At 39.6% G+C, this 15845-nt stretch overlaps 2 protein-coding genes and 1 pseudogene across 3 annotated transcripts; 2 read left to right on the top strand and 1 right to left on the bottom strand.

Annotated features, from left to right (window-relative positions):
* Positions 1–183: 183 nt before the first annotated feature.
* Positions 184–13034, bottom strand: LOC149733338 (uncharacterized). 2 transcript variants are annotated; one of them, XM_089881120.1, is made up of 3 exons: positions 12304–13014; positions 11985–12196; positions 184–532 (listed from the first exon to the last, which is right to left on the bottom strand). In XM_089881120.1, exons 1-3 carry the CDS (start codon positions 12692–12694, stop codon positions 326–328), a joined length of 810 nt encoding a protein of 269 aa, XP_089737246.1. In that variant the 5' UTR covers positions 12695–13014; the 3' UTR covers positions 184–325. The 2 variants fall into 2 exon arrangements, with proteins under 2 accessions (XP_089737246.1, XP_089737247.1); XM_089881121.1 differs by lacking the exon at positions 184–532 and adding an exon at positions 10750–11475 and having other exon boundaries at positions 12304–13034.
* On the top strand, positions 529–4881 carry LOC149733339 (uncharacterized; annotated as a pseudogene).
* A 201-nt stretch (positions 13035–13235) lies between the features above and the next one.
* On the top strand, positions 13236–15240 carry LOC149733337 (uncharacterized). Its single transcript, XM_089881117.1, has one exon. It carries the CDS (start codon positions 13240–13242, stop codon positions 14371–14373), a length of 1134 nt encoding a protein of 377 aa, XP_089737243.1. The 5' UTR covers positions 13236–13239; the 3' UTR covers positions 14374–15240.
* The last annotated feature ends 605 nt before the right edge of the window (positions 15241–15845 follow it).

Genomic DNA, 15845 nt, shown 5'->3' with positions numbered 1-15845 from the left:
GTTTTTCTTCTCAACTAACAACCACTTGTGTTCAAACTGACGACTGCCTTGGTATAGTTAGAGTAACTAACTCTAGGTTTTGTGCACTTCGTTGTAAAAAGGATGATGGTGCAATTAACGTGATCCGAGCCTGTTTTCTTTTGTAGATATATTTTATTTCCGTATATAATAATAGCTACTAACTATGTGTGTGTGATGTGTTTAACATGTATAAGAAGAGTAAAATAAACAAAGTTCCGTAATTAAAAATGACGTACAATGTTTATTAGCTTAAGTGTGATGAAGAAGATAAATCAAGAAAGTCCTGATAACACTCACATCATAATTATAGAGGGCTGATCTGCTTTGCACATAGAGGAACGCCCGGCCACGAGTCCAGCCCATTACGCAAACCATGCATTCTTCCACGCGATGGCAGTAGACCAACAATCAGTAATATATGATTCCACTGTTCTCTGCTGTTGACTGGTGCTCCAGGATACCACACGTTTCTTAAGCTCACCGCCTGATTGATTCCTTCCAGTCGCCTTTCCTGACAAATTGATACACGTTAGTAGTCGTCTTTATTACACCTTTATAGGCACGTTAGTTTAGTATAAAATTCGTTTTTCGTCAAACCAACGGTACACATATGGTACACATATGTGTACCGTTGGTCAAACGTTCTTGTTTTTCATTAATTAAAGAGTCCGGCCCACGGTTCTCATGGTTGCGCAGTTTTTTGCATTAGAATAAAGTTTTATGTTTACTGATGCTAAATTAACACCTAGTTTGTGAAATTTTGTTTTAATTTTAAAGATATGAACCATGGCGCCCTCTACGCCCTCTATAACGTTATAGAGGGCGCAATGGTATGAACGTTTAGAAAAACAAATTTCAAAGTTGTAAAAAACGTCACTTGCGGGAACTGTGATGTCACAATACAATATTTCGTTTATGGGGAAAATCCGGCCTATCAGCGGTTTACGGTTTATTGGTGCAGTGTTCTGAGTGTTGATAAATAAGCAAATCAAAACGTTTTTTAAGGTATTAAAAATACTTTAAATAGCTTTAGCAACTTATTGGAAGTTATTTCCTAGGGAACAGTGTATAACCACACAAAATAGCCTACCAAGCTTAGTGGAGAATTTCTTTTCGTTTTTTCCCCGTAGACTATATTTTGTTATGTCCAAACTCTGTGGGGTTTTGGGCGCGTCAACATTTTCGCGCCTGTTGTGACGTCACCAACGGTTTTGGCGCGAGCACGGTAGCGCACTGATTACGCGCGAGGCATCTTTCTTTCGCGCATCTTTTTATCGTTGTTTCTCAATATTCTTTGTTTCACATTATCAGTCTCTGTTTGTAGTCGTTGTGTAACGTGTCGGATTGCCCAAGTTAGTCTCGCTTGATAGTGTATGATTTCTACATAGTATACTTGTATTCTATATCGTGATAATCTATTTAATCTATGTCGTTACGTTATAGCTCACTGGCTAGGATTATTACCCTTTATCTAGAACAATAAATATGATATCAAGTACAAGGGTGCGGACTTATTAATGGCGACGAGGTAAACAACCGATAACGCACATCCCAAGCATCAATAATCCTAGTCAGATTCTTAAAGTGGATATCCTGAAAAGCTTCATCGAAAATCCGCCGCAAATATGGAAGTTGCAGCTTCGGTCATGCCAAAGTTTGATCCAGAGGAGCACCGCAACAACGTTTTCGACGCATTCGTGGAATATATCGATGCGTTCGAGTTTGAATACGAAGCGATTGCAAAGGAACCACCCGCGGACACAGTAGATAAAGACAAATGGAGGGAAATTCAGAAGCGCAAGATTTTCCTCGGCAGATACGCATCCCGAACTTTCCAAACGGAATACAAGGATACGGTCCCCGAAGCGGACCGAAAGCAACTAACATTTCCCAACCTGGTGGAAAAATGAGTCCAGGTACGAACCAACAAAAAAACTATACTCTAGCCAATCACGAATTCCATAAAATCGTCCAATTTGAGGACGAAAGCTTTGATGTCTACGCACATCGAGTAAGGCACGAAGCACAGTCGTGTCACTTCAAATGTGAAAACAGCAACTGCACCGTCGCAGATATAATGATGATCCGCGATAAAATCATCATCGGCAGCAGCAACAATGAGATCCGTCGGAATGCCTTAACCAACCAATGGCATCTAAGCCAGCTCATGGAGAATGGCAGGAAGCTGGAGGCCGCAACATTTAGCGCACATAAAATTGCACAGGATCAGTGCTCTGCTACCTTCATTTCTCGGGTAAGGCCCGGAAAATATTCGGGCGCAAAACGCCAGAGCAATAAAACGGCCACACATCAATGCAGAACATGCTCCAACAAAGCCTGTGAAGGGGACAATGCATTGGATCAAAAATGCCATGCTTCGATTGCAATGAAATGGGCCATTTTCGAGGGTCTCAAGCGTGTCGCGCCAAACCTAAGAAACATCGAAGGCGCGTAGAATCCGATTCGGAAAGCGATAGCAACGGCAGCAGCTACTCATCGGAGCAATCAACGTCGCCAAAATCCTCAGCGGACAGAGGCAAGCGTCACGTCAGCACTAGACCACGGCGAGCAAAATTGAATCGAATGAGAATTCACCGAGCCCATCATCGAACGCGAAACACGAAGATGCCCAATCATCCAAACTACCGGGTCAATGTTATAATCAAGGAACACGACGTTCCAGCATTTGCAGACACAGGAGCGGACATCAACGTCCTGTCAGAGGAAACAGCAAATTTTCTTGACCTCCCTCTCCCATCAACAACGACAAGAGTGCGACCGTACGGATCCAAATCTCTTAAATGCATCGGCTATTACGAAGGAAGTGTCACATTCGGCGATGCATTCGCAATAGCAAAGTGTTATGTTATCCGAGGACGGGCAGAAACACTTTTAAGCGGCAAGCTCTGCGAAGCCTTGGGGATTATCAAATTCAACCCAACACCGAAAGTCATGGGAAAAAAAATATACACTGTAAATCGTAAGGGTGGAAAAATTTTAAGAAGAGTGGAAATTTTCACTGTCGGGGTGGTAAATTTCAATTCCTCGTCAGTTCCACCCTTAGTGTTGTTATATTTCCACCTATTGACCTAAATGTAGTCCGTCCCACCCTGTTCTTATTAATAAGGTTGCAAATTCATCTCCAATAGGGTGGTTTTAATTTTTATTTTGTATACAAAATAAGCTGTAAGGATGCAACAAAACAGCAATTGGTCACCGAATATCCATCAGCGTTCGGTGGGATCGGAACACTTCATGGATACAAAGTCCATTTCTACGTCGACCCAGAGGCAATACCAGTGGCGCAGCCAGCCAGACCAATTTCCTACCATTTGAGGGACCGATTCCAAAGAGAAATTGAGGAAATGAAAGAAAATGACATCATCGAGGAACACCACGGCCCTACTCCATGGGTCTCCAACCCAGTCCTGGCCCCTAAGGAAGGGGGGAGCATCCGGGTAACAATAGATATGAGGCAAGTTAACAAAGCTCTCAGCTCAACGAATATCCCAATCCCACGGGTGGAAGACATCAAAGCAAAGCTGTCCGGATGCAAACTGTTTAGCAAACTCGATTTAAAGTCAGCCTTCCACCAGCTGGAACTTGATGAAACGTCACTCCATATTAACAGTGTTTCACGCAGGCAACCGATTAATGCGATACAAGCGACTCACCATGGGAGCAAAGCCCGCCTCAGGAGAACTAACCAAGGCCCTAATGCCCATATTTAACAACATCCAGGGTTGGCATGTCATACATGACGACATTGTAATCGCCGGCAAGTCATCGACAGAACACGACAGCGCTCTACACGCCACCATGCGAAGGATTGTAGAAGTGGGCCTAACGCTTATTTGGAAAAACTCAAATTCCATTCTGGGGAATGATAGTTTCAGATGAAGGAATGAAGCCAGATCCATCGAAGATCGAAGCACTCCAAGCAGCCACACCTCCAGAGGCAAAAGAGGAGGTAATGTCATTCTTGTGTTTTGTTCAGTCTTTCTCCGACTTTATCCCGCACTTATCAAGACACACAATCCATCTAAGAAAACTAACCAAAAAGAACGTACCATTCCGTTGGAGCAAAGAGTGTAAGCATGAGTTTGAAACACGCAAGTCCTCACTGCAAGAGAAAACACTTCTTGCATACTTCGACCCAACCAGGCCGACGTTTATTTTTGCAGACGCACACACCTCCGGACTATCTGCGATACTTACACAAGGCAAAAGAGTGGACCAGTGCCGACCGGTCGCGTACGCAAGCCGAGCGACAAGACCGGAAGAGAGCCGTTACCCTCCGTTTGATTTGGAGGCATTAGACTTTGCTCTCCGGCGATTTCGGGCCCGAAAACTAATGTATTAACGGATCACAACCCGCTAATAAGCATATTTAGCAACACCCGCAAAGGGTCAATCCGCACCGACCGGATCAAGTTGAGACATCAAGACCTATGCTATGAGATAAAGTGGGCACCGGGAAAGATCAATCCCGCGGACTACTTATCAAGATACGCCATCCAATTTAAGAACCTAGCTAAAACAATTCAGAGAGAGTCGAACGAACTTGAGAAAACGGTGTGGATGCTACAGTACTCCCCATATACAGAATCGGTCTCAATGAGACACGTCGTCCGCGATACGGCGAACGATAAAACACTCTCGAAACTAAAGCAATACATGCACAAAGGATACGTCCCTCGTTCGGAACCAGACCTCGACCCGTACAGAAAGCTTCTGCCGGAATTAAGCATAGTGGACCAAATGATTAGGGAACCAAAATCGTCCTACCACGGTCACTATTGAAGTCGTCGATGGCGAAGGCACACCAAGGAGGCCACCCGGGGATCAATGGACTAAAAAGACGAATCCGCAGCCATTTCTGGTTTCCAAACATAAACAAGATGGCAGAAGAAACAGTCCAAGCATGCAAACCATGCCAACTGTACACAAACACAACGATGAAAGAACCATTGATGTCAATCCCTTACCCCGAACAACCATGGCAAGACGTAAGTATTGACCTATTTGGGCCTATGCCCGATAGAAAACATGTGATAGTGGTGCAAGACATAAAAACAAGGTTTCCAGCAGCGAAGGTTGTTAACTCAACGGGAGCCAAGGATGTGATTCCGGCGATTGCCGGTATATACAACAGCTACGGGAACCCGGACAACCACCGGACAGACAACGGACCGCCTTTCAACTCCAAAGAGTTTACAAAATTCTCAGAATGCAACAACATTAACCACAGGACATCATTTCCGTACCATCCGCAGGCAAACCTGGTCGAGACCTTTATGAAGCCACTAGGGAAGGCAATGAAAGTGGCGAGCTGGGAAAGGCAAAACAAGCAGCAGGCGGTGGACCAACTCCTCGCTGCCTACAGATCGACGCCACACCCCTCAACAGGGCAAGCACTAGGCAATCTAATGTTCCGAGGAGGGTACAAAAAAGACATCACCCGTCAGGTTCTCGACAGGGAAGAGGTATCAGCGGCCTACAAGAGAGACAGGGAGAAAAAGGAACAAAACGTAGACAAATGCAATGAATTAAATCACCGAAATCATTCTCAGTTCGAACCAGGGGACCTGGTTATAGTAAGAAACATTGTGCGAACAAAATTTAACCCGATATTTGGCCCTCAGATTTATAAAGTAATCAGAACACTGAGCAGCGGAGCCGTGCTGCAGAGACTAGAGGACGGCCGAGTACAACAGCGTCACGGCAACGACATCAAACCCGTCACCTTCGAGAACAAGGAGAGGGCGGACAGCGAAACGTGCCATTGGATGTGGCCGGACGATGGGGAAGAAATGGCTGATCAACAAACCGATGGCCACGAACATGACGAGAGCAGACCAGACCCAACAACAGAAGACGAACGAACCGCGGTTCAAGCCGAACCGGCAAGGCGAGCACCATCGGAAAGGCGTAAGCAACCGACCCGGGCGAAAGTACCGAGAGCTCTAAAACAACTACAAGACTACAACAAGCCAGGATTGAAAGAAATTTTTGGCAAAAAAAGAGAAAAAAAAAGGGGGACTATTGTTATGTCCGAACTCTGTGGGGTTTTGGGCGCGTCAACATTTTCGCGCCTGTTGTGACGTCACCAACGGTTTTGGCGCGAGCACGGTAGCGCACTGATTACGCGCGAGGCATCTTTCTTTCGCGCACCTTTTTATCGTTGTTTCTCAATATTCTTTGTTTTACATTATCAGTCTCTGTTTGTAGTCGTTGTGTAACGTGTCGGATTGCCCAATTTAGTCTCGTTTGATAGTGTATGATTTCTACATAGTATACTTGTTGAGCACGGTAGTGGTCATATAGATCCTTTTTCGTCGAACAGTTGTTCTTGGCTTTGTTGTTGTTGTTGTTGTTGTTGCTGATAGGGCGATTTTTTTCCGCACTTATCCTTATTCTCAATTCTAGCATTTTTTCTTTAATCTCCTGATTGAAATTATATCGTAATATATATTTATAATTTTTAGACTAATTTTTTTAGATTTAAAACCGCACAATTAGCGTGTGTGCACCGAAGCGTAGACGAGTGCTATTTTTTTATCGTTATCTTCGGTATAAACACCGCGTCTCTCGTTTCTTTGCTCTTTTAGTTTACCGCTCGCAATAAATCATTATGCAGCCGCCACAACATGAATAATATTAACTTCTAACATTACCTATAATACTGCGTGATTACAGTTTATCCAAATTCACAAAAGTAAACGTCTTTAAGCGACGACAAGGTTAACTAGTGTAAGTTTACAAGTCAACACATGGTGACAGGAGTTGTACAAAGCGTATTTACACATATTCTTTACCAATCACTCAATCCTTATACGTCTTAAGTTTAATGAGTTAAAATACACCAATTAAATTCAATATATCTACTGCTCCACAGTCACCAATGGCGACTGAATCCCGCTTTGTTGGTTACTTTTGGTTTGTTTTTGAACGATCTCAGTCGACCATTGTAGTGATACGGGTAATTAATACTATGCTAATTAGTTTATACCGTGCTCATGCATTAGATCTGTGTGATCTCTTGTATTCTATATCGTGATAATCGATTTAATCTATGTCGTTACGTTATAGCTCACTGGCTAGGATTATTACCCTTTATCTAGAACATTAAATATGATATCAAATACAAGGGTGCGGACTTATTATATTTATATCTGTATTTAAAGATATCTTATAGGAGTTTACCGTAAGCCGGGTAATCATGCCTGATTGGTGCTGTGTTTAAAATAGCAAGACAAGAATGACTAAAGTAATAATAAGTATATATATATATATATATATATATAGGTGGGTGTGTTTTCATTTTCAAAAGGAAGAGTGGGGCATAGAAAAAAAGCAAGCAACATTACATTGGTATGCGGGTCATCTTATATTTGTAGTGCACATTTTACTTCAGATGGTTTTACTATGATATGTTCTCATTAGGATATGCAAGGAAACTTGTTCGGATCAAGTAAGTAGCATGTATTTGGAGAGCGCAGAAGAATACAGAAATGAATCACATTTTGTATGAAACAAGACCATTCAAAACTGAATGAAGAAAAATTCTTGCAAATGTTGTTGAACTGTCACTATAATGTTGCTCGCTTATACTTTGATCAGTACTGATGGAACCTTTCTGTTTTCCTTCCAGTCATTCCTGTACCTATCGAACAAAGTTCTGATCAGCTGTGTAGCGATACTGTCTAAACAAAATAAACGCCATAAACATGTGATTGACCAACTTTTTGGTATGAAGGCCAACAATAAATACTATATTAGTGTAAATTGATTCTGCTAAATTTGTATTGCATGCTCGGGTCTCAGTCAAGAATATCATATGTCCAACACATATCTGTTTACACAAATTTCAACAAATTCAGGAAAAAAAGACAGTGCAAACTTTAACCAACAGACTTATTAAATGTCACATTTTTTAATAAATGCTATTCTTGGTCAACCCACCAAATTGTGTTGTTGATTTGCTCAGCTTCACTTATTTTCCATTGTCTTGGCCTGTCTACTTCCCCAACACTTGCTGGAAGTACATGTTCAAACTGGAAAGGCTCAATACCTATTGCTAGTGGACTAGGATCTTCACTTATGTCACTTCTTCAGATGAAATACTTATACCTGACTATACATCACACACTGACACTTTTACATTATTGTTAACTGACAAATTTAAATAGTGTAATACTGTAATACACTTACAAACAATTTTAAAAAATATTAATTTTAAACTAAAATCAGACCTACGCATATTTATTAATTTAAAGTAACAGAAAACACTATGTCGACGGTACACTCTGTTTTGCTGCAAACATAAATTTATTTTCTGCTAACAAAGCCTAAATCAGCTCATGATTAGAACAGATCGTGACGTAATTTACGTCATAGTGCCCGCGAGTGACGCAACAATGGAGGGATTTTTTGGTACTTTTTAAAACGTTTTTTTGGCCAAACTAATTATTTTTTTCACAAAAAAATACCACTGATAGTATTTATTTACTGTAAATTTTCATTTAAAACTAACTTGTATGAGCGTGGTCCAGACTCTTTAAACGTATTAAAGATCTAATTGGAAGAAAAGTGTGCGTAAGGACACAGCCCGTATTAATTAAACCCCTTTTATTTGAACGGTGGACTGCAGTCGATCAAAAACATTTTTTCATCATCGTGTGGTTGCAAGTTACCACACTTTTTACCATTTCACATTAGTGGCCGCTGGGTTGGGTAACCAAGGCACTTTGGTTACGATGCAGGCGCCTAAACCACTAAGCCATGGCACAAGATCAAAAATTGTGGTAAGTGGTGGTAACTCGTAAGAGCAAACCAGGATAAAAAGGTGCGAAAGTTACGTGTCTGATTGCGATGCGGTGTCGCAAAGTTGTGGACAAAAGTCGATGACATGAGTTGCAGACTTAGTTGTAACGATTTCATGACACAATGAGAGTTGCGGATGGAATTGGGTTTGACTCAAAGTTAGTATAGAGTATAGACTAAGTTAGGAAATCAGTTTTGTTTTCCATTGTCGCGCGTCTGTGACGTCATGGTCACAGCCATTACGGAGCCTACGGCATAGCATTTTATTATTCCCAAGTAATGTTTTTTGTCTAAATATTGCGTATTTTTAAGAACTAAGCACTTCTGTGCATAAAAATGGCTTTCTACTAACGTTATATCGTATTACAATAACAAACTTTATAAAATAATCAACTTTTATTAAACACTCAATCAATTAAAGAGTAAAAAAAAAACAGAAAATATATACCAACCAAAAACAGATACTGGTGTATCTAGCTGCAGTTTTGCATGTAAATTGCCGTAACACCTATACCCGGCAACGAAACTTAAGGTATATATCTTTGTAAAATTTTTCTTATATCAAAATGACATTAAGGATAACAATACTGAGTTACTATTTTTGGTCTTCTCCTTGAATTAATAATAATAAACCACCCTTTCTACGTTTATGAAATTGGAAAGGGCGAACACCTTATCTGCTAGTACTTAAGCTGTTTAGAGCTGCATGTCCACTCATGTTGGATTATAAATGTAGTATATAATGGTTCTGTAGATTCGTAGGTATGAGCATATGCTATTATGTAAACTAAGCTGATTGCTGCTAGTATTAATCGCCAACGTAAATGACCCTGGCAAACCACACTGTACGCCGAAAAGCAGTCAAAATATAATTTACTCCACATTAATTCCTAGATTTTATATTATATAACAAGATTTATATTAGAAATTATATTTTAAATGTTAAAACAACCGCTATACGTATTTTCTAGCTTTGCGTCGCTTACAAGAACTAAATGAACACATGCGGACCATGCATTTGTATGGGCGATTCACGCTCTGTGGGCTCCGTAATGGCGGACACAAGCGCCGTTTCCTGACGTGACGTTGGTTTGACTGTGTGTCACGGATGGAGTTCGGGACTGTGTTGCGAATAAGTTTGTAATAGAGGGACAATAGTCGCATAAATTGCTTTTCTGGGGTTATTGGGGTGATATGCCAAAGCTGGCCTAAATCCCATATAAGTCATTGAAAATGACATCACCCACAAAGAATGGAATGAGGAAAATAGGCAGGAGTAAATATATGGCTTAATTAGGGACGAAAAAGTATACATGGCAAATAACCGAGCACAGCCGGTCAAATTTGGCAGGTCAACTACAAAATTTAGAATAGTAATCTTACAAACATATTTCAATTTTTGTCCTATCTTCCGCCACATTGAAAGATTTGCATTTATACTTGTCCGGCTCCGTGGCGTAGTGGTTAGCGCGTCTGCCTGTAACCATTAGGTAATGGGTTCAAGACTCGTCGCTGCTACCATTGTGGGCGTATGTGTCCTTGGGCAAGACACTTAACGACAATTGCTCCAACCCAGTGGTCACTAATGGGTTGTCCAAGTTATCAGCCATACATAAAAAAAATCCCCCAAAAAATAATTACCCACAAAGTAACATACATGGTCGTAAGCTGGCACGAGGTGTTTTAAACCCGTGCCATAACGACTGTCGTTTTCTGGCCACGCGAGGATAAAGTAAGTTACTTTCATTCATTTAATTAATAATTTAGGGTAATTAAAATATATAATAGGGTGGGAGACCTTTAGCACATATTATTCATATATCCTGATCGGGTTTTAAACAAATAATAACGGCATATGGGAGTCGTGAGGATACGGTTTTAGAATTCATTGAATGTTCTTTGTACAGTCCAAATGGGCCGAAAAAATAAAATGAAACGGTGTCTCATCTTACCCCACCTCACTATAATATACCGATATAATAACAAGATAACAATAACAGAAAATATTCGAAATTCAGAGCCTTGCCCTTGGAGAAGTGGCTTGCGCAAAAATAGCGTAGCAATACCAAATTCGCAGCAAAAATGTAACTTTGTTAGTGGTTATTGTCTATTTCTGTTATTAAAAACTCGTTTGCAGTAGTTCGTAGAATACAATATTTTTATCAATTGATGTTTAAACAATACCCATTGTCGCTCAAACTATACCATTTGCAATAATGTAAGCTACTGTATAGGTAACATAATAAAAACCATAACAGTAGAGCATGAAAAAGAATATAAAATTTATTTTTTTAGCGTTCAAAATTATTTCGTAGTATTTACGTGTATTTCTAATAAAAAATATCCTATTAATCAAAATTAAAAATAATGTTAAGCCGTTTCGTCTTATACTGAAATTGATAAAATTGCATCTGTTGTACGAATCGCTAAATAAGTCCTCGTGTGTTTTAATATATTTTTTTTTGTATTGTTGTCAATTAATAAAAGTATGAAAGCACTAGTTCGTATCACCACCAAAACGTCATATATTTTAAATTAGGAAACATTGAGCAACATGTGCTTTAGTGTCCCGTCAAAGCCAAAAGTTACCGATTACTGTGTTACTTCGTAGCCATGGCCATGGTTTACCTAATGTATGGCAGTATGTTCGTTAATTAATAAATACAAGGACGACGATTTTATGCACTTCATGTGCAATCAATTAGTTACAGTTAAAGGTATGCTTTGATTTTGATAAAACAGTAAAGTAATCGGTATATTTAATTGATAATTTTTCGGATTTAAATCTGAAATTTTAGTTTAAAATTTAGGTAAATATTTTAATTCAATTTCAATTACCAGATTAAGTAATAATTGCTAGAATTAACATGAGTGTGGTAAATTTGAGGAAAATAATTTAATACGTATGTGTTCAAAAATCACGTAGTTAGTAATTAATTAACAATTACTTTCGATGATTTAAGAAAGCAATATTTTAAAAGGTTCAATAACAAAAATCAATTAAACATGGTCGTATAAATTTTCGCGTCTTAAAAAAGGAACAATAGGCAAGTTGTTTAACTTTTACTGTATAAGAAATATGTAAAACCTAAATAGATCGTAAAAATATAGATAACGTTGCAGTATGACGCCCCCACCTGGTACATCATGCCTGTCCAGGTTTGAACGAAATTCTTTGATGTGACGTAGGTTCTGTTAACGTAATCATAAATGACGTCATACATGGCATTGTTTATTATCTCCACTAAACTTCCACCGGCGTTATTGCACACAGAGATTGCTTGATTTTTTCGTGTGACACCGTGTTGCGGCATCCAAACACACCAACGTTCAAAAGTTACACCTTCACCTGTAAATAGGAAACATAAATATACAAGACAAATAAAGAACACTACGTAGGGTAATGTATATAATCCTCCCCCACCCTAATATATACTGAACTATTAATACACCTACACTCATCGGTAGTTTGTGTTGTTGCGATTGTTACTGCTGTTCGTGTTGTTGCAGAAGTGGTGCTTATGGCATTTGTTATTATTGATGATGTAGGGTTGCTTCTCAAATAACTTGTCACTGCCATCTGAATTCTTCGGTCAATTTCCAACCAATCGACCACGCCTGGAATACCTTGTGGCCCGGTTCGACCGGGCGGTCCACGCTTACCTGGTCTCCCAACAGAAACACGACCAGCACTGGTGCGAGTTGCATTTATTTCTATGTTTTCAAACATTTCGTTAACAGGTTTGCAAACTAGATAGTCCCCGTGGGTATGGAAAAATACGTCTAGCATTGCCAAAGTTACGAAAACTAAATTGATGGGCGTCATACTTAAAAACCTGTTAAACATAAATGCACTTTATTTTTAAATATCTGTAAGCAGCATTTAAATAATGTAGGCAGTTCTCATCTACAACAGTATCATCTATACGCAACTTCGTATGCCTACAACCCAGAACTAACTCGACTCGTCAACAATGTTGTTATAAATTCGGAAAACCAATTAATCAATGCTCAGACTTTGTAATGAACGGAAACGAGACGTGTGGAAAACATGACAGTTTGTGTTGTATACTTGTTTTCAAGATTAATAACGTCGAGAAATATCAACAGTAACCAAGTCTTACTTAAATTTTGTTTTGACCTATACTCCCAGTATAATTATATACAACTTTATACATTAATGATTACCGTGTAATGCATTTTATGTAGTGTTCCATGGCCTACTAAATACACGACTTAGGAATACACCTAAACTGTTCAGAAAATAAAAGGCACATTGACGCGAACAATGCCTATTATAATACCAATGTGCTTATACATATAAACGCTTGAACACAATCACACTGGCCAATCCCAATGTTCTGCCGTGTCACAGTTTAATGCATTTACATCATGGCGCCCTCTATAACAGGCCTGGACACCGTCGGCGCCTCTCTCGAAACTGGAGGCGGGTGGTTTTGCAGCGCTTGTACGAAAATCATTCCCTTTTTGTCGGCGTGGTGGAAGAAGCTCAGAGTGCCTTCAGCCATGTCGCAGAAACAATTATATTCACGCGTACTGCAAAAAAATATAAAACCCAGCCATCTGTCAGCAAGGCCGAACTGTTTGTGGATACGAACAAAGGAACATCTAAAGCGAGAAATCATTGTTAATATAATTAAGAAAGAAAATGTCCCGCTATCCTCAATATTGGGAATAGCAGAAAGAAAAGGAAACCTTATTGACATTACGTGTAAAACTAGAGAACAGGCCCAATATTTACAGGAAAAACTCTGTAAAAACGATGCCTTTAAAGCAGCTCACTTATATCAAAGTGAAACAACGCTGGTTAACCTGTCGTGGGTCCCAATACCGATGAGCCATGAAGACATAAAAGAAGAACTAACGAAGTACGGGCAGGAAATCAAAATCATCGGAAGAATAGACAAAGACGGTCTATTGACTGGTCGCCGAGCAGCGATTATGAAAAACGAGGATCTGGAAAAAACTCCAATCCCCAGCTATTTGTGGATCAAAGGAGAAGAGCTTTATGTCACCTATAAAGGGCAAGATATAACCTGCAAATACTGTGGTGAAGTAGGTCACAAGCAAGCGAATTGCCATACTAAAACAAAAGACTATCCGCACTTGCTGGCAGCGTCTGGAGTGCCTAAAGCAAACGCCGAGATCAACAAAACGCCGAAACACACCGAGGAGCTGCAACACATTGCCCAAGGTAGTATGACATCCACGCCTGTTAAAAATACAAAATTGATAAGCTCTCAAAAATGCACATCCTACAAGAACGTAAACGAAGTCAGAATAGAAAATGAAAATATGGAAATCCTTACTCAAGCAGGCAAACGCGCCGTTAGAAGCCCACTGGAACTAGAGGGAGAACCGGACCCAAAAAGTATGAGTATGTGCTTGGAAGGTTTCCCAGTATCGTGTATTTCATGCAAAAAGGAAGGGCTGACATATGAATGCAGCAATAAAATCTACTGTTGGTCCTGCAAAAAGGAACAAAGAGTTTTTAAGACTGTATAATATAATACAAAACCCCTTACAACTGCGAGTGCGGGATGCAACATAAGGTAAATTTGAACATGGATGAAAAAATATGTTAACACTATTTGGCTTATATTTATTTACATCACTTTTATTATGGCGTCATACAATGTACTTTTAATTTAAACGGCCTCCGGACAAGCGGAGATGCTTATTTACCAACAAGCGGAGCGGAGATGCTTATTTAAATTTTTAAAAGATAAAAAAAGGCCAAATAATATTCCTTCAAGAAGCTCACGGTAGTCATAAGTCCGATAAATTGTGGGAAATGGAATGGGGTGGGCAAACCCTCAGCAGCCACGGAACCACCCAAAGTAGAGGGGTAAGCGTAATGTTCGCCAAAAGCTGCAAATACGTTATTTCACGGGGTTAAAACTGACAATTCCGGTCGGTTCATGTTGATAGACGCATGGCCTACTCAATACACTGCCTAGGAATACACCGAAACTGCTCAGAAAATAAGAGGCCTATTGACGCGAATAATGCCCATTATAATACATGTTACGTCACGATTTTATGAATGGATTTCCTTCATTTTGAATGCAGTTTGCAGTTGTTGGTAGGTTTAATACCAGTTCTAGGTTGTTTTAACTTACAGTTTATCACAGAACGTGTCGCCGGGATACTTTCTTGTTTAGTTAAAATCATACCAGACATATAAAGCAGCGCAAAAAGTTTATTAAATATCAGATTATTAAGCATAAAGAGAGACGAGCAATCAGATTCAGTTTACCAACACAGAAAACCTATGTTTTGATTATATTTAATTTAGTAGGGAGGCATTTGGCAAGTTTTATAATGCAGCACACCTTTATAATTTTATTTAGATTACATTCTAAGCCACCAGAATTATTAAGCAAGCTATTTAAGCATCATGGTCAATAGGTGTTCCGTAGTTGGATAAAAATATTTGGATAAGGGTACCATCTTTGCATGTTATGATCATGAAGAAGTGGCAAGAAGATCTTCAATCAGTAACATCATCAATATATTCTTTAACAACAAACAGACATGTCTAAATAATTCTGTCAGGAAGGAACACTAGTAAATTTAAACAGCGACAAAGGTCTAAAGTTAGACACAACACTTAAGTACGAAGGGAGGCTATCGTGAGCTTGTTTGTATTATAGTCTTAATTTATGATGTGCTGTATGACCCATTTTTGGACCTCGAGAAAGAGCCTCTGTCCTGCTTTAACAAAAAAAACCTCGAGTAGAAAATGGGTTATGAGCAGCAGGACAGATCAAGGCATAAGCACCTTGAGACAAAAGAATGCTTGTGTTTATCCAATATCCTATATTGTTTTTAAGGACCGGTTTTAAAAGGCCGCAACGGACATATCAATTAACTTACTTGTTGTTACTGCGGTGTTCTTTTGCTAGATATATATAGGCTGTCTTAAAAAACTTCTGTTTTAAGCCAAATACTATTTTCACTCAGCGACTGAGCCA

Source organism: Ciona robusta, chromosome 7, assembly GCF_009617815.1.
Source record: "Ciona robusta chromosome 7, ASM961781v2".
NCBI lineage: Eukaryota > Metazoa > Chordata > Ascidiacea > Phlebobranchia > Cionidae > Ciona > Ciona robusta.
The sequence above is the reverse complement of the archived record's forward strand: the minus strand, read 5'-3'. Positions and strand labels throughout refer to the sequence as shown.